The sequence below is a fragment of the Cladophialophora psammophila genome (assembly GCF_000585535.1).
Source record: "Cladophialophora psammophila CBS 110553 chromosome Unknown aczJe-supercont1.36, whole genome shotgun sequence".
Lineage (NCBI taxonomy): Eukaryota > Fungi > Ascomycota > Eurotiomycetes > Chaetothyriales > Herpotrichiellaceae > Cladophialophora > Cladophialophora psammophila.
Genome location: NW_006912957.1, coordinates 182,707 through 202,051, shown reverse-complemented (window position 1 = coordinate 202,051; position 19,345 = coordinate 182,707). Strand labels below are relative to the sequence as shown.

Below are 19,345 nucleotides of genomic sequence, written 5' to 3'. Positions count from 1 at the left end.
CTTATTAAGAGCGTAGCTAGTTTACTTATTAATTTAACTATTACTTAAAGAAATCGAAGATATATATAAGCTTCTAAACTAGTTCTTTCGAAGTATAGAAGCGATGACATCGGAGTAATCTAGGATACCGAGGTTTCGAGAACTAGCTACGAATACTTCTTTAGCGTCTTTCGCTATATTCTTATCTTCTTCTAGAGATTCTTTATAGTCGTCTTCGTTAAAACTAATATAGATAATAACGACACCGAATTCGACGATAATAGCGTAGAATAAAAATGAGCTAATTATATTAAAGATACCGTAAGAAAGTAAGAAGAATTTCGAATACTTATTCTTTAAAGACGTAAATACTACGATATTCTTAGAGAATTTTAAGTATTTATTTTTATATAATCGATAGTTAGAAGAAGATCGTATTAAAGCGATCATTCGTTTTTATAATCGTTTCTATATAGTAATTATTTATAATCTATCTAAATATAAACTACGAGATTAAAAAGATATTAAGCGAAAGATACTAAAGAAGTAAGAGAACGAAGATAAAGATTAGTTAGTATTAACTCTTTTTTATTTATAATCGCTTAAGAATAAAAAGCGAGAGAGTAAGAAAGATATACGTATTTATCTACGCGAATTTAAAAGAACTAACGATATCTTACTTAAAGAAGAGAAAGTAATCTTTATTTAATTAGATAAATAGTTACTAAAAGAGTTATCGGAGCGAGATCGTAATAAAATTATCTTAGATCTAGATATTAATTATAAAGATACTAAAATAATTAAGTACGATAAGATTTATAAAAAGGCTATGAATCGCTCGTAAGTCTACTATAATATTAATCGTTTTATAGACTCTTTAGAAGGTTAGGCTTTAAATAATTTAGTGGAAGAACGTAAAGAAAAGTTCTCGATATTAAGATAGAAAAAGAGAAGTATAAAAGATAAGAAAAAGAATAAGAAAACTAAGAAAACGGTTAATAAAGTATCTTCTCGGACTTCTTAGATTAAATAAGAAATAGTGCTTCTCTCTACTAAGTTATTATTAGCGGAATATATTAATAAACTATCTAATCGTTTCTAAAGTACGATAATACTAGAAATAAGAGGCTTAAAGAAATAAATATAAGTAATAATAGAGATAATTAGTGCCTTAGTGAACGTAACGATAGTAAATTTAGATTTATTTAGTTATATATTAAATTTAAATTTAGAGCTAAGATCGAGAGTATTCGCGACCGAGAGACCTAGCTATAAGAGAGATTAACGTAATATAGTTTATTACTTTTATAGCGAGATTAAGTATATATAACCTCGCTATTCGTATCTAGAGAAATATCTACGAGTTAAATAGATTTATTTTAACTTAAGAAATTATATTATAATGAGGTCTAAAGTATCGAGAAAAGATATTAAAGAAATTCGTTTTCTATAATTAAAGACTAAATTAAACTATCTTAGAGATATCTTTCATAATTTAGAAGAGCTAATAAAGAGTCTATACGTCTCTTATTTTAGAGTAGATTTATATAGAGACTCGACCGTAATTAATAATTCTTCGGAAGAAAAAATTAGAGAGACTATAGTTACGACTACTCGAACGTCTAATAAGAGTAAAGCGCGAGAGTCTAAAGCTAAATATAGTATAGTAGACTATAAGACTATTCTAAAACGATTAGAGAAAGAAAAGAACTATCCGATTACGAAGTAAGCTTAATTAGAATAATATATAGAAGAGATTCTTAAAGCTACTAATTAAGCTACGAAATAACCGAGAAAAAATCCGATGAGATAGATACGTTTTATAGAACTAGAAATTATCTACGATAACATTATCTAAGAAGTTTTAGAAAGTTAAGATACGATAATGAAAGATACGGAATTAAGTTTAGTTATATAACGTTAGAAAAGAAGAACGTATATATAGAAATAAAAGTAGCTCATACCCCGTGAAAAGCTTTAGAAGACACTTAGACGAATATTTACGGAAGAAATAGTAAGCTTAGTTAATAAGATTTTAAAATAGAAAATGGTCGGAACTACTATTTAGAATATATTGGCTAGGTCGAAAGAAATACGATAGAAGCTATTCTTAAGAAAAATCTAGGAGTATAACGAAGATCGTTAGAAGCTTCTACACCGTAAGGCGCGGATCTCTAAGGTACGGCTAAATAGTGAGAGTAGTTATTCTTAAATCACTAAGTTAGCTCTTACTAAATGTTCGTTTCTAGATATTAAGCTTCGCTATAAATATAAACGAGTATTAATTAATAGCGGAGCGAAGATAAATTTAATTTCGAAGAATCTTATAATGGAAATCGAAATAGAAAATACGATTCGATCTACTTAAAGCGTTACTAATTTTATTAGCTACGATAAGAGACGTAGATAGCGATTTATTAGATTAATTAATTCGTTAACGTTAACTATTACCGATATAGACATTAAGACTTCTATTTATATTGTACGGATTATAGATTCTAGTTATCGATTAATATTAGGAACCTTATTCTAGATTATAGTGCGAATATAGATAATACGAGACAACGATGAGAATTACGTAATTACTCTCCGTTTATAGACGAATAGAGGTGTCGTTTAGATTAAGGTAAGAGAAGAGGAAGTCGATGGGAATGAGAAAACCGCGGAAATAGTGAAATTATTATATAGTGAGTTAAACTAGTTAGCGAATAGAAATATAAAAGGCCTTTATTTATCTCCTTAAAAGGTTTAACCTCTATAACGATAAGAAAAAGAGAGCTTTACTAGGAGGACGAAGACGAAGATAAAAGTTTAATATTAGTAGAAAGAGATATAATGAGTAGAGATCTATTAAGTTATATATTAAATCTAATTTATTAGTACGACGAAGAGAGTCTAGTGAACGAGACTACGGCTAAAGTTCGTCGGGTTATTTTCTCGCCGGAACTTCGAGATGAGAAGAATAGCCGATAGCTAATTAAGCTCTCGAGGCGAAGAGATTTCATTAGCTTAATTAATAATATAAGGAATAAGATAAGATATAGAAAAATTAAAGTAGCTTAAGGCTTAAGAGCTCGCGTAAATACGCTCTATAAGCGTAAAGCTAATAAGATTCTTCCGGTAAATATATCTTAAACGAACGAAAGTACGCTAGATAAGTTAATCGACTAAAGAAAGAGAGCAATAACTAGAGAAAGAGCTATAGAGCTCTATTCGATACCGTACCGCTATAGTTAGTGAATTATACCGCGGTTTATAACCTTTTAAAGAGAATTACGCTTAACGCTAACGCGACTAAAGTAGCTTTTAATCGGAGACGTTCTTTAGAAATTAGAAAAGAATATATTAATGAAAGTATTATTTAATAGAGAAGAAGTACTTTTCTAGAAGTTCTTAGAGATTAGAAAAATTATTTAGAAAGTAGTATTATCTTAGATTATTCGAACTATTTTATATAAAGTATAATAGACTAAAAGTTTTTATATTTCTAAGGCCCTAGAGAAAAAGATAATTATATTAGTGAAAGATTAAATTTAAAAAGGAATCTTTAAGTCGTATTATAATCTCTATCGAAATTCTTTCTTTCTCGTAGCTAAAAAAAAGACTAGAGAGTATAGAATTATAAATATAGCTATAAATATTAATAAAGTAATTATTTGAGATGCGAATCTACCGCCTTCGTCGAACGATTTCTTTAAAGAATTTACTAGAATATATATTCTATCACTAATAGATTAGTTCTTTAGTTATAATTAAGTAGAATTAGCTGTCGAATATAGAGATATAACTACTTTTTAGACTTCATTAGAGTTAATGCGATAGACTATCTTACCGTAAGGGGCTACGAATTCGATAACTCAGTTTATAAGAATATCGAATAAGGTTTTAACGGCGTAAATCCCGGAGACGGCGAGATCTTTTATTAATGATATCGCGGTAAAAGAATTAAAGACGAACTATAAAGCTAAATAAGTAGTGCCTAGGTTAAGAAAGTTTATATTAGAATATATCTAGAATCTCGATTAAGTTTTATACGACGTTAAGAGAATAAAAGTAACGGTTTTAGAAGAAAAGTTATAATTCTATATAGTAGATATTAAAGTAATTAAATATATCTACGATCGCGAAGAAAGATATTCTAATATTACGAAGATCGAAAAGATTATAAAATAACTAGTACTACGGAATACTACGGAGTTAAAGAGATTTTTAGATATTTATATCTACTATTAAATCTAGATTAAAGATTTTATATATAAGATTATTATTTTTTATCGTTTATTAAAGAAAGATACTAAATAATAATAAATATAAGTAGAAGATAATACTATAAACGTATTAAAGATTACGCTAACTACCGCGTCTACACTAGTAAGTATTAACTATAAGAATAACGTAGAATTAATTATTCTTACTTTCAATACTAATTTACTAGGTTAGAGAGTAGTACTAATATAGTGTAAACGTAGTTCTCGAAAACGTAGATATTCTATACGTTATGAGAGTAATTTATAAATAAAAGTAGAGGCTAAATATAACGCGAAAAAAAGAGAATATCGTACTTTACTAAAGGCATTAAAAAAGTTTAAGTTCTAGCTATATAGTATAATCTTTTTAGTTAAAACTAATATAGTAACTCTCGCTACTTAATTAAATCACTCGGTAACCGATCTACTTAGTGTCTTAGTAACGTAGTGATTTACTTAGATTCGGCTATTTAATTTCGAAGTTAGATATATTTCTAGAATTAAGAATATAATAGTAGACGCTCTATCTAAACGGCCGGAAACTATAAGTAAGACTACTAAAGTAGAAAGAGAAGAAGATATCGATAAATAAGTAACCGCGTAACTCTCTACGGTACGAGTTAGCCCGATAATTCTAAATAAAATCTAAGGCTTATTTCTACACGGAAAACATCGAATTTTAGAACTAATAATAGACTCTATTATTAAGATATAATATATACGAGTTTACTCTATTCGATTAGAACTTAAAATATTTTAGTAAAGTACTACCGAAGAGAAGAAATAGTAGATATCGTTACGAAAGAAAGAATATTCTAAGAAATTATAGTAAATTACGTACTATCTTTAAATCTTTCGACGACTTATCGAGATAAATAACGATGACTTTAAAAGAATGAAGCGAGAAGTACTGAAATACTTTATACGAAACGATTACTTATTCCGAAGATCTAATACTATAAGATCTACGCGGCGAGTGATGAATAAGAAAGAAATAAAGTAACGGATTTTAAAAGAACTATATAATGGAAGTGAATATAAAGAAGTTAAGACTACTTATCGACGTATTACGAATCGATACTATTAAGATGGTATATATACGATAATGAAAGAATATAAAAAGACGTATATAGAATATTAGTTCCGAGACTCGCGGAGAATTAAAGAGAAGATAAAGCTTACTTACGTTAATAAAAGATAAGAGACTATTTATATAAATATAACGTCGATACTAAAATTACGGAGAAAAGCTTATCTAGTGAAGACTAGAAGTGTCTTCTTCGAATAAGTAAAAGCGCGCGGGCTAGCTAAGAATAATAATATATTAGTAGTAAAATTTCTCTAAGAAGATCTAATTTATCGTTATAAAATATTTAGAAAGCTAGTCGTTAATAGAGAGCCTAAAAATAAGAACTTAATAATTACTTTAATAAATAAATATAATATTAAAAGAGTAGTTACTTCTATGTATTATTCTTAGATAAATAGCTAAGTGAAAGTAAGTTATCGAGTTACTACGAACGCTCTTACGAAGACGTATAAGAGATCGAACCGTAAAGATTAGATAGACTATTTATATACTATATTATAGGCGGATTAAATAACTATTAAAGTTAATACGGGCTTTACTCTATACGAATTAAAGTATCTTAATCGGCCGAAATTACTCATTAAACTAAATATTATCACTTAGAAACTAATATTATAGAAAGAGGTCTATACCATTAGAGAACTTATAGAAATATGAGTACGCGCACTTAAGAGACGTAAAGAGAATTTAGAAGAGGCGCGAGAACGTTTAAAGCGGTAACGTAAGTAAGGTAAGAAGTATTTCGATAAACGTTATCGAATTCGAATAAAGAAGTTAAAAGAAGAAATACTAGTTTTAATTTATAATACGTTTAGTTTAATGAATATATTAAGCTCTAAGAAGCTCTTCTTCCGGTGAATAGGCTCGTATCGAGTTTTATAGATAAATCCGATCTATAATAACTATATCTTATATAAATTAAATAGTACGAAGCTTCATAAAACCTTTATTACTAATCGGCTAAAGCGTTTCTATCCGCGTGACCCGGATCGATTCGAGTTAATAAAGTTAAGTAATACGGTGATAAGAGTAGTAATCATCGAAGAGAATAATAGTAGCGATTCTATAAACGAGATTAAAGAAGAGCGAAGTGAATATATCGATGATCGAAATAGTTTCGGGAAATTAAGTAATGAAGTCGTTAAAACTCGAGCTAGACGCCTATCTCGAAGGACTTCGGCTACTTATATAACTCCGCTAGTCTAGGTATTAGGCGAAGCTAGAGAGAGTAATTAAGAATAGCTCCGAACTAACTTTATTATTAAGCTTTCTCTTTCTTCTAAAAGAATTAATAGAGAAAGAGATTTCCGAGGATTCCGCGGACTAAGACGTAGACGAAGAGAATAATTCAAAAAGAATTCACTAAGTAAATAGAGACGGCTTTACTTATATAAGATAGAAAAGAAGGCGAGCTCTCTATAGCTATTCTTATATTCGCTTATCTTTTATTAAGTCTATTACTAAAGTTTTAGTTAATTAAGTTATTATTTAAAGTAGATTTAATATTTACGATTAATACTACTATAATAGAGAAAATGATATAGTAATACCGGTAACTCTATTATAGTTTCTCTTATATTTTAATTTATTTAGTTTAATTTCTATAAAGTAAGTATTATTAACTATCTACGCTCGCTTATTTACTTCTAGGATAGCTCTTAAGATATATAGATAGGTAATAAATAGAATAAAGATAAGAATTATAGAGAAAATAGCTTATAGTATTTTAGTAGTCTTTAGTATAGATTAGTTTATTTAGTTATATATTAAACTTAAAAATAGTTTCGCTAAGAGACTAATAGACTAGCGTAAACTTAAAAAGATACTTAGTGATAGCCTTACGGTCCGTATATTACGACGAAGTATAGATATTACGGCGTATAAATCGAAATTTATAGTATAAATAAATACGATGATAGAATATAGTAACGGTAGCGATATAAAGTGATTTATTTACGGGAACTACGAATAAGTGAGCTAATTAATTAATTAAAGAGAAGAAAGTATTATTTAGACTATAAATGATATTAAAGACGAGTAAGAAGTCGAGCGAATAAATACTAAGACGTCGCTATCGCGACCACCGAAGTATTTCTTACTTAGTTCGTAGATAGCACTTTATAAGTGAAAGAATAGATAAGAAGAAACTAAAACCGACGTAAATATATAGTAGTAACGTTAGTATATAACGAAGTTCGCCACCTAACGAGTAGTAAGGTTAATAAGCGACTAAGTTAGCTCTTAACTATTTCTACTGTCTCTTTTCTCTCGTCTTTACTCTATTCTATTAAATAATCACTTAATTCTCTTCGTTCCTAACGAATATTTAAAGAATATCTTTATTAACCTCGAAAAACAACGCTATACTATTTTTATAGCTTCATTTAGTGTATTTTTCATTAAGAAAACCGAGCTTTAATTATTTATAAATAGTTTTAAGTAATATAAGTAATTAAGATACTTCGCGAAAATCTCGTCGCGTATAAAGGCTTACGCCTAATTCTATACTAATAACACCGTAATAGTAAGTTCCGTAAACGCCTTAGTATATTACTCCGTTATTAGATTCGTTTATACTAACGCTCTTAAATCAGTAGTAGTAAGTGGCGATTCGAAGATAAGGCACTATTAATATTAGCCCGTGAATAATCTAAGCTTCCTTATAAAGATCTAATATAATGGTCGGAACGTAACTTATTTATAATTTTAGAGGTATTACTCTTAGTACGGCTATAGTATTAAATGTTTAAATATCGTATTCTCGTTATTTCTTAATTTAAAAATTACCACGGGAAATACTAATATTATATCGTAAAGAAGGAATCGACGTAACTGAATAAGTTAAATAAGCCATCTAAATAGTCGAAAGAATACAATAGTTAAGTAAAAAGTTCGTACTAAAAATCGCTAATTATATTAAAGGCGATTTAGAATTAAAGATAGTATTTAAAAATAAAGTAATTAAGAATAAGAAGGCTAAAAGATTTTAAGTATTAATTAAAGAAGCGATTAATAACCGAAATAAGTATAATGAAATTAAGAGAAGATTTATTAAAGATATTAATTATATTAGAAGCTAGAATATAGCTCTATTTCTAAAGAATACGAGCGGTAGGAATACGATTAGCCGAAAGTTTAGATAATGAATAACCGAAGAATTTTAGAAAGATATCGTAATATAGTGGTTAGATAATATAGCGTATACACTAGAGGAGCTCTAGTGTATAAGAATGACGCCTAAGCTGCGGAACGAGATATCTATGAATATATTACGTCGAATTAATCATTAAATAATGAAACGACTAGCCGGTCTTACGGATATAAAGTTTTCTTAATCAGCACCGTAACGAATCGATATCTTTACGGTATGGTCGAACCTAGACGATTTTAGAAACGCCATAAATAATTATGGGTATTTATAAGTTATAGCTACGCGTTTAGAATATTATCTTTAGTTAAAGAATAAGTTACACTAACTAAATAGTATAGAGTCACTAAATATATATAATTTAATTCTTACCGAGGATTTTCTAGAAGTATCGATTAGCTAAATTAGTTAGGTCGAATAGAACCTTATTATAGGAAAGAAACTAACTATAAAACCGCCTATTAAGAAATTTATAGAGAAGAGATCTAGTAAGATATTAGCGAAAGACGAGACCGAGAATTAATTAAAGAACTTCTAAGAATAAGCGATAAAATCTCCGCCTTTATCGATCGTACTTAAGAAATAACCGGAAGAAGAGTAGAGATATTAGAAGCGAAATATTCTAGATTATTTTAAGAATAAGTCTATAATGAAAAAGCTTACTAAAATTAAAGAAAGAGAAGTCGTAATTAAGGAAGCGATTAAAAAGTAATTAGAAATTCGAAACGAATATATTAAAATAGTGATTTAGTCTAGAAAGAGACCGCGGTTAATACCGTTAGTTCTAAGAACATCTTTAGAGATAGAAGTAAGAGCTTTTAAGCGAATATACTTTTCGTCCACCGAATAAGCGTTCACGGAAGCTAAAGAAACTATTACTAATAGTAAATATCTCCGTAGAGAGTTTTAAGAGTTATCTTCGTTCTTTAATACGAGACTATATAAATAAAACTCATTAAGAAATTCTTTCAATATGGAAAGACTAGTATAAAAGATTATTATAAACCGATCTAAGAGAGTTAGATATAATACCGGTAAAGATACTTTAACGAAACGATAAGCGAATAAAGTGATTTAGTACGAATTTAAAGCTATTATACGAGTATTCTAAAGATTAATCGAAGTATTATCGATTAATATTAGTTCGAGATAATCTCTTTAGTATTACGCTGCTCTCGAAGTAATTCGAATCATAGAAAGAGTGAAGACTAAAAAAGATACATTAGAAATTTAGCGAATTTAAGACGCTTTAAAGAAATTTAAAGAGTATAGTCGCGGAGTAAAGAAATCTCTTCGCGACGGAAATTACTACTCGGGAGAATATATAATTAATAAGAAAGAATTAAAATATCTTTTACTTAGTGCGGATTATAACGGTTAGTTATCTATAGATTACGTTATTAAAGGTATCGCGGCCTATCGAAAGCACTAAGTGAAAGACGAATGAAATGTAATCTATCTATATAACGTTCGAGGGATATTTACGTTTATAATCTAGCCGCGATCGTAGCGATAAGATAAGTTTATATAGAAGAAGCTAATCTTCTATCGAGAGATTAATCATTAGTGGTTAATATACGTCGATCTCGATTCTCGAATCGTTTACGCTATGAATTCGATTGGGAAGCGCACGGTAAAAGACTTAATGATTTCGATTATTTTGGAGTATCTTAACTCTTAAGTTTAAGTAAAGCTCGAAGACGGTAGATAGTTTATATTTTAGAATATTAATGTTAATAAATAACTAAATAACTATAATTACGGAATATTTATTATCTTTTAAGCTAAAGCTCTTATAGAAAACGATATTGAAGCTATTAAAGAAGTTAAAATCGATACTTCCCATTAAGTTTAACTTATTTAGAATATTTATTAAGCTATTATTAAGGATGAAAAGATACTATTATTATAGTCGTCTCGCGTAGAAACTAGTGAGTGATAGTTATTAAAGTTTATTGTAATAGCTACTCTAGATAAAAGTATTATTAATCTTATTAACTAAGAGAATACGAACTAAATATTATAGACTTATATCGACTTATATAGCGAAGAGAGAATAGATTTAGAATATAATAGTAATAACCCTTAGAATAGAACCCTAACGCTAAGAGTAAACTCTCTCTTCTCTCGCGTTACTTAGTTAGTTAAGAGAGAATTCTAAGAGCGAACCCTAGAGCCACCGAGTAATATTAGTATAGAAATAGACTCGACTCTAAGATAGAGTAGTTATTAAAGCGGAATATTAAGAGCGTCTTTAGTGTTCTTATATAGACCGAGTAGATCTATTATATTTACTAATAATATTTCAGTTTATATTCTAGACTTAATAAGAGAAGAGAATCTACCTTCGTTGCGAGCTTCTTCTCACAGTGCTGCGAACCCGCCCCCTAGGTAATAATAGAGTTAGATAATTCTTAAGTATACTATATACTATCGAACGAGGTCGTTCTATAGATAGAAGAGAAAGAGATATAATAAGATAAGATAACTATACTATAATGAGCTATACTAGGCTAGTAGAGCGGTGGTAAGGTGAAAAAGTTATCTAGTCACATATCAAACCTAAATGGACTAGTAGAGAGAAGATACGAAATAGTTTATAGTGCTAGCAGTGTACTATTCATTTTTTATAGATTGAGCAGAGTATTATGAATTCCATGGCTTTTGGTACCGTCTACCTAAATCCTAAGAGTGTTTTATTAGTTCTGTCCTATTCCTCGATGCTACCGCTGTGCTAGGTGTTCGTAGCCTTAGCCGCTGCCTCTCTGGGTGGTGTTGGTGGTGTTGTTGTCAGTATCAACCAGAAACGCGTTCTCGATTCCCGATCTGCTGGACAGGCCTCTGTGCGTTGTTGCACGTGCACGCCAAACCCTGAAGTGCTCTGTTACAATACAACATATAATATCGTCGAGAAATGCTAGTAGCGACGACAGTGGTTCATTTTGTACTCGAAACTAACCAAGCCTTTATCCTCATATGAGATCTACGACTATATAAGCTCCATCGCACTTCAAAGTAGTCAATTCTTATCACGAGTAGGTGGACACAAGGTAAAGCGTCAAATCTTCAACATAAATGGAGGCCCTCTGTAACTAGCATTAGCCCGCAGTGCTTCTCTAAAATATACAAATGATTACGGCATCGAAGGATTGGCAGAGGATGAACGACAACACCTTTAGAAATAAGATTCGTAATAGAAGGTATCCTGCTCGTTATAATGTAGCCGATACCACTACAACAACCCTAGCACTATCAGCCTAGCTTCGGCCGTGGGCGACGGCCATTCAAGGCAGCAACATCTCGAATCGAAGGAAAAACAGATTTGAGGAATTTGGGAAGAATGCCCCTATAAGATATAGAACTATTTCGCTCAAGCATCTGGAGGTCGGAATATTGAACGAAGATTTGGGCTTGGTACTTGATAACCGTCCATTCGCACTTTTGACGCTCAAATTTGCCGTCAGCGTCCCAAAGCTGTCTCCTGATCTCATGCGGCGAGCTTCAACTTCATTCGAAAGCAACCCCTTCGCTATTTCTCTCACAATATTTGTCCAATTCTCCACACTTTCCGACTTGGGCTCGATGTAGTCAATGTTGTTGTCGTGGGCATAGCGCACGAGCTCGGCAATCCACTCAACGCTAGACTGAATACTGAGTGGAATGTTACCCAATGCGCAGTGCGGCCCCATGACCATCATCATGTTAGGGTATCCTTCGACTGTCAAACCTAGGTACGTCTTCGGTCCGCCGTTCCATGTCTCTTTTAATCGCCGTCCGTTCAAACCTCGGATATCGATTCTATCAAAAGCGCCCATCACCGGGTCGAAGCCTGTTGCATAAATAATCACATCGAACTCGCGGTCTTTGTTGTCGGCAGTCAGGATACCTCTTTGTGTGATGCGATCAATCGGAGTCTCCTTCAGATCAACCAAGTCTACGTTATCTTGGTTGTAGACTTCGTAGTACTTGGTCTCAAGAGGGACTCGGCGAGTACCAAATCCATGGTCTTTGGGGATCAGTTTTTCGGCGGTCTCTTGGTTCTTGACTCTTTCGCGGATCTTTTTGGCTATGAATTCATTGAGGAGTCCATTTGCTGTTTGGTCAACCAATACGTCTTTGTAGTTGCCCATCCAGATCCCGAATCCTGGTGAGTCGTACAGACCCTGCCAGAACTTTTCCCGTTCTTCAGGCGTCACTTCAGGGGCCGACAGCGGGCTCGCGCGATGTATAAAGCCACCGAATGATCCTCGACAATGTTCAAAAAGTTCAGGATAGCCCTTTTTAATCTTCTGCATTTCTTCGGAAGTGATCTTGCTGTTATGAAGCGGAGCACACCAGTTTGGTCGGCGCTGGAACACTGTAAGATGGCTGGCAGTTTTTGAGACCTCTTGTATGGTCTGAACTCCAGTGGCACCAGTGCCAATAACCGCTACTCGCTTCCCGGCATAATCAATGCCGCCCTTTGGCCAACGAGCAGTATGGCATGACCGTCCCTCGAAATCGTCCAGTCCGGGATACTTTGGAAGCGTAAAAGCTGACAGTGGACCGATGCAGGTAATGAAAAACCGGGAAATAAAGGATTCATTGTTATCAGTAGTCAAGACCCAGGTCCTATCGCTCTCGTTGAAGTGTGCTGACTCAACTCGGGAGGAAAACTGGATATGTGGACGGATATTGAATTTGTCAGCCATGAAATTGATATAGCGTTCTGTTTCTTGCTGGGGAGCAAAATGCTCTGTCCAGTTCCATTCGTTGAGCAATTCTGGAGAAAAGCTGAAGCCATAAGTGTAGCTTTCAGAGTCGAATCGGCAACCTGGATAGCGATTCCAGTACCACGTGCCTCCAACTCCTGTTCCTGCCTCTAAGCACTTGACACGGAGGCCCAACTGAAGCATTTTGATGAGCGAGTAGCATCCTGAAAGCCCAGCTCCCACGATAATGACGTCGAATTCCGGGCTTGCTGTGCTGTTGAGGTTGCCGTTAACTTGGCCATTGACTTGTTTGGTTGAAGGTATAGTTGACATCTTTTTCAAGAAGACTAGCAGGCTGACAGTTTTACCTGCGGGCCATTCGATCCACCGGGCAAGTAAAAACCCTCAGGGTGCCCCTTTTATACCACTTCCCATTTATGCTGCTTTCCATAAATTCAACAGACCTGTATGCTGGATCTACTACCTTGCCAATAAGAACGACTTATTGAGACTGTTCGAGAGAGACACACAATTTTAAGAATTCCCTTGTCAATGGAAACTCTGGAGGAAAGCCTCGCTGGCACTGCAGCTGACAACGTTCTTGTATTGTGCTGGCATGCCATGGGGCATTGCAGCCTATGGCTATGGGGCATCCATCACTGAGACCGCAATAAGCCGACCAAGTTTCCTGCATGAGATGGGATTTGACACGGAACTGGTGATAGTGCCATCGTGGATCACTGAGATTGTTCCGCCTCGAGACCGCGGCATCCTCTCCAATATCAAGCCTATCTTCACCGATCTTGGTTAGCTCTGGGCCTCATGGACTGGTTTTGGCTTCTTTTACCACAGAAATGCGAACGCTCTAGGCTGCCAGCCAGCGATTCTATGTACGATTTCGGTATGGTTTGTACCGAAAAGCCGTCGATATTTCTTCTGCTACAAAATCGGTCTGAAGAAGCGTGGAAACTTCTTCGAGACCTTCGCACCTGGCATGGCGATGAATCGTTCGCAAAAAAAGGATTCGAGTGAATGAATAGGTAGATTCACTTCGATCGATCTCTGAAGGCAGGATATGTATGGATTATCTGACGCCCATCTACCGTAAACGAGTATTCGTGACACGGTGGCACACTGCTGAGATATTTCCGACACATCTCCGCCCTCATGGCATGAATGTCGGAATGTCGACATATGCCTTGACGAACATTGTCTGGTTACAAGCTGCACCGACTGTGTTTGCGAACATCGGCTCGAAATATTTCCTTTTCTTCATCACGGTCTTACGAACAGGAGATTGCCCTTGACGATGGTGATGTCAAGTATAAAAGGCCCACAACGTGTCAGGGAAGTTCTGTCCTTCTCACGATCGAACTGCGATTCTGCTGAAGAAGGTGCAAGCCCCGGCTTCTGCCCCAACTAATGCCATACCCCGCTCTCGCAAGCCCCAGACATTCCCCGCCTGCCATTCACTTTGCCTCTTGCCTCACGGATTGCCGATGAGCAACACCAGCTGCTGCCACCACTGGCGCAAAGAACGGAACAACAGGAAAAATAGCTTGAACATCATCTCTGGCTTATCTGTACAACGTCCTTTCGGCTCATCCGAATGTCGGACGTTGGGGAGACGACGGGGTACAAACGACGTCAAAGAGCTGGCCGGGCTTGCCAACGCTGTCACGAGAAAAAGGTATCATGGTCAACTTTCGAGTTATCTTGCCTGCTGAACTAATCTTGTACAAGATAAAATGTGACCTCTTGAAACATACAAACGAGGAAACGGCAAGATGCCAAAATTGTATGACTACAAACGCGACCTGCCAGTATGTTGAATAAGATTCCTATCTCAGGATATTACAGCATCTAACGGACGCAGACTACGTCCATCGAATCGTGGAAAGAGACGAAGCGTTCGTTCACCTCTTCTTGCCGCCAACCATGCTATACAAAGTAACATTGGGCGTCTTAGTGGATGGATGGGAGACGCACAAGATGACCCAGAGTACGCTGCCGAAACCTCTGTTGAGCAGGACGACGAAGGCCATCCATTCCCTCCATATACACTCCCAAATGAGTCGGGTGGACCGACATTGTGTGAGCCTACACCGGCTGCGTTGCGATCCTTATCCGGACATCGGCACTCGAGCATCTTAGATCCACGTGAGGCTAGGCAGCAGCGCTCGACTACAATAACCTTGGAACCAGGGTTTATGGTGCCGGAAAATGGTACTCCTGTATCGCAAGGATTTCAAAGTTACCTAGGTGACGTGGGCTGCATGCAAATTTTCAGCAGCGACAATGCAGATAGCCCTACAACAGGCGTCTTGCCAATGGAGCGGCATAATAACCTGGACGAAATCCCATACGAGCTCATGCAGAGCTATCTCGAGACCTATTTCAAGTACATATACTTATGGTGCCCGGTCCTGGACAAGCAGATGCTTCGAGAACGTCCAAGTACTCTATCCTCGCCTCTGCTAAAACACGCGCTCGCTCTTTGCGGCGTCCGACTTCAGCCTCCGCTTATCGCCCACACCTCCTGTCTGGATCATTATAGACGCGCAAAGGGTCTTTTCTATACTAACTACCCCGAGAATCCCATTTCGCAAATATCTGCCATTATGCTGTTCCACTGGTACAGTCTCAGTCCGCCCAATTTGGTCACCAAGGACAGCAATTGGTGGTGGATTGGGACCACAGTTCGCCTGGCTCAACAAATTGGACTACACCGGGAACCAATAGCCGCTCAACCAGCTTACACAGGAGAGACGCCGGCACTCAGACGTAGGATATGGTGGACCTTGTTTGTGAGTGCACGTGCAACACAGAGGAAAGGAAGCATGGCACTAATATTCCTTAAAGGTGAGAGATCGCATTGCAGCGCTAGCCCAAGGGTTGCCACTTATCATCGATAAGGACTATTGTGACATCAAAACGGTTACAGTGGACGACTTCCCAGATCCGGAGCACATCTCTGCAACTATTTTCGTCCAATGGGTTCACCTTTGGGATATTGCCGGACGCATTACTAAAGAATTGCTTCTGAAAAAGGACGCTCAGAGCAAGGCACTCCTAGCCCACGAACTGATTGGCTGGGCACAGAATTTACCAAGTGCTCTCCAACTGCCAATCGGCGACCATTCGGTATTGGATTTCAACCGAGATATGTATTATCTCCATCTTGGACATCTTACAGTTGTTGTCGTCCTCCACTTCAGCAAGGGCCAAGGAACAATACCAAGGGCATCTATACCGGCAATCGCGGCAGCCTCGTGTATCGCAGCAATCTTCCGAGCATACCTCAGCCGTGGATCTGTCCAGTACCTAGGCTGTGAGGCGGTCTGGTACTGCACTGTTGCCATTTTAGCTCTCGTACGAGCTCGTCAGATCGAGGCATTGACTTGTGACGCCGACGCCGACATTGGCACGCTCAGGCTTGCTCTGAGAGAGCTGTCCAGATGGTCTCTTACTGGCAGGATGTTCAACCTCGGCCTTGAGAGATTATTGAAAGAGGAACCTTTCCCGTCTGGATGTAGCTCTCCCGCGCATCATGATATCAGGGATTTCTCCAGAAGACCCGGCCAGAGTGCTAGGACCGACGAGACACGATGGATGGATTATTTCCCCAACATCACCGCCCAAACGAGTCCGCTGATTGCTGGTCTAATCCTCAATGACTGCATAAGTGTGCCATTCCCACGGGTGGAGTGGCCTGATGACGTGACAATGCACCAAGACCTCTTTAGGGACATAGATGGCTGGAGCAGGTAGAACAAGAGGTTCCGGATGGGGCTGGGCCCAACCCTCGGTGTCCTGCATTCCTGGTGAAGGGACCGCTCCAAGTTTACAGCTCTCGGGTTACCCTCATGGGGGAAAGGTTCAGGTTGCGTTGCTGTGACTACTTGCCAGTCCTTCTGACGACTGCCCAGCTAAGCGCGAGGCGCGAGAAGTGCATCCTCCAGTGATAAGGGACGCCGTGGCTTGTCCTTTCTCTCACACATCCAAGATCCAGATAGTTGATCGTGGAAACTTGCTCGAAGGCCGATGCGAAAGAAGAGGTTCTCGACCAGCCAATCAGCCTATCAGCCCATCAGTCAATCACAGCGCCCCCCAAGGGCCCATCGGGATGAGGTGGGACGGTGGGGATACATTGGCGAATAAGCGGATGCCCAAAACTTGCTCACTCGGGGGCATCTCTTGGCATTCCCATGTCGATTGCCAGCGCAAAGGGCGTCGGTTCTGGCCAGCAGAAGAACGAGCCAACTCGCCGACACAGGTGGTTCCACGAGCTGGGTGGCACTCTTTCTTGGCTTCCACCACGCCACTGATGACGGGCGACCCTCGGCGACATGCGGAGCGTTCCTCTGAGAATTCTTCCAGGGCCGTGACTGAGTCGGTCAACGGCGACCGCACAGAGTTTCCCCAGCCGAGAAAGGAAGACCAGCGCTCATACCACCTACTGTACTAGACATGCCGTCTATCTTGGTGATAAAATGATCAGTTCGTCCACGCTGCAGCACCTCCAGCCTTTCTTCACCTCTCCTTTGCCTGCCTGCTCACAGTTTTTGCTGACCTTTCCAGCACGACCCTTCCCAAGATGGATATGTCTTCAATGTCGGGCATGTCAATGTCCCCCACGGCCTCAACCTCCATGACGGGGACTGCCACCATGTCTATGGCCGCAGCATCTTCGTCAGCTTCGGGCATGGACATGGGAGGCATGGGCATGGGCAATACCTGCAAAATCTCAATGACCTGGAACTGGTATACCGTTGGCGCTTGTAAGTTGGACTCTGGTGGTGCTGAGAAGTCGCGTCGGCCTTGAAATTGACATCTCCAGGCTTCATTTCCGATTCATGGCAAATCACTTCCGGCGGCATGTTTGCCGGCTCCTGCATCGGCGTGATCTGCCTCGTCATCTCTCTCGAATTCCTGCGACGAGGCCAGCGCGAGTATGACGGTTGGCTCGCGCGCAAGGACAAGAATATGCTCGCTGCCTACAACGCACGACACGACTTGGACGCCAGCTCAGGTTCATCTGTCCAAAACTCGAACGGAAAGGGACCGACTGGGAGCGCGCTGCCCGCTGCAACCCCCGTCTCTGCTCCTCCTCGGGTCGACCGGATGACGCTCTTGCAACGACAAGTGCTCCGTTCTTTGCTCCACGCGGTGCAATTCGGCGTCGCCTACTTTATCATGTTGCTCGCTATGTACTACAACGGTATGAGTTCATTGCGGAATGGAGGATTGCTGAAATCCCACTGACAATTGTTCGCGAAAGGCTACATTATCATCTGCATTATCATTGGAGCCTTCCTGGGAGCTTTCATCTTCACCTGGGATCAACTCCTAAACGAAGCCAAGTGAGTACCATCTTAACCATCTTATATGCAGAAACTCTAACTAGATGCTTTTCAAACTCGGCAGGAAAAAACCCGAGGCGGCCGACATTACAGGCTGTTGTGGCTAGGTATAAGATTTTTTGTGTTCGGCGAAACCAGATGGTGCTTGTCGGGTTAAGGAAGTGATATGAAAGCACCGAATAGGGAAGCCCTGGGCGCGCTGGAGGTAGCATACTCCTTCCACTGTCAGGGCAGACCCGTCACTCAACCAATTCCTAATTGTGAATAGTATAACTTGCTATTCACTTTTATGAAAATCCTGAACTGTTCTTGGTGAAAGATGACCAAATGCATACGGCACTAAAGAGCTGGATGAAAAGAGGGAGAGGGTGTTGCTCACTGGACGCAATTGTGTAGTTTCATGGAATTCTGGTTTATTGATCGCCTCTCAGAATCTGCCTCGGCGTCCCCAGGAGAACCAAAAGGCTTAGAAGTCCAGGAAGAGGCCACGGGCGAGCACATTGGGACCCTCAGTGCTGTTGTCATTCAACGGGGCGCACGGTAGCGGATTCAAAAGACTGGAAGTAGTGGTCCATCCATAATGGCTTCGTGTGTGGATAACTATATATATATATATATATTGGCGGCGTGTCAACAACACATTGAATGATGCTCGAAAAGACAGGATATTCTGCTACGAAATAGCAAAGATCTGCGCATGTTTAATAGTTTCCTTGCTATGGTCGGCAGTTATAGACAGTTTATAGCAACATTGAGTCATTGTCATTCAGGCGAGGGGTTCTGAGAAACGAGACGAAACCTTCTGTCACTTGATGGCTTTACACCGC

The 19,345-nt window shown here is 37.8% G+C and overlaps 3 protein-coding genes across 3 annotated transcripts; 2 read left to right on the top strand and 1 right to left on the bottom strand.

Annotated features, from left to right (window-relative positions):
• Positions 1–11,748: 11,748 nt before the first annotated feature.
• A1O5_12707 (uncharacterized protein) lies at positions 11,749–13,488 on the bottom strand (the record flags this gene model as incomplete). The annotated part of the gene is made up of 1 exon (XM_007753276.1): positions 11,749–13,488. The coding sequence occupies one exon, from the start codon at positions 13,486–13,488 to the stop codon at positions 11,749–11,751; it is 1,740 nt and encodes a 579-aa protein (XP_007751466.1).
• Positions 13,489–15,485: 1,997 nt separating this feature from the next.
• A1O5_12706 (uncharacterized protein) lies at positions 15,486–16,926 on the top strand (the record flags this gene model as incomplete). The annotated part of the gene is made up of 2 exons (XM_007753275.1): positions 15,486–15,962; positions 16,018–16,926. 2 exons carry the CDS (start codon positions 15,486–15,488, stop codon positions 16,924–16,926), a joined length of 1,386 nt encoding a protein of 461 aa, XP_007751465.1.
• An 898-nt stretch (positions 16,927–17,824) lies between these two features.
• A1O5_12705 (uncharacterized protein) lies at positions 17,825–18,522 on the top strand (the record flags this gene model as incomplete). The annotated part of the gene is made up of 3 exons (XM_007753274.1): positions 17,825–17,936; positions 17,996–18,376; positions 18,437–18,522. The coding sequence occupies 3 exons, from the start codon at positions 17,825–17,827 to the stop codon at positions 18,520–18,522; spliced, it is 579 nt and encodes a 192-aa protein (XP_007751464.1).
• Positions 18,523–19,345: the final 823 nt, after the last annotated feature.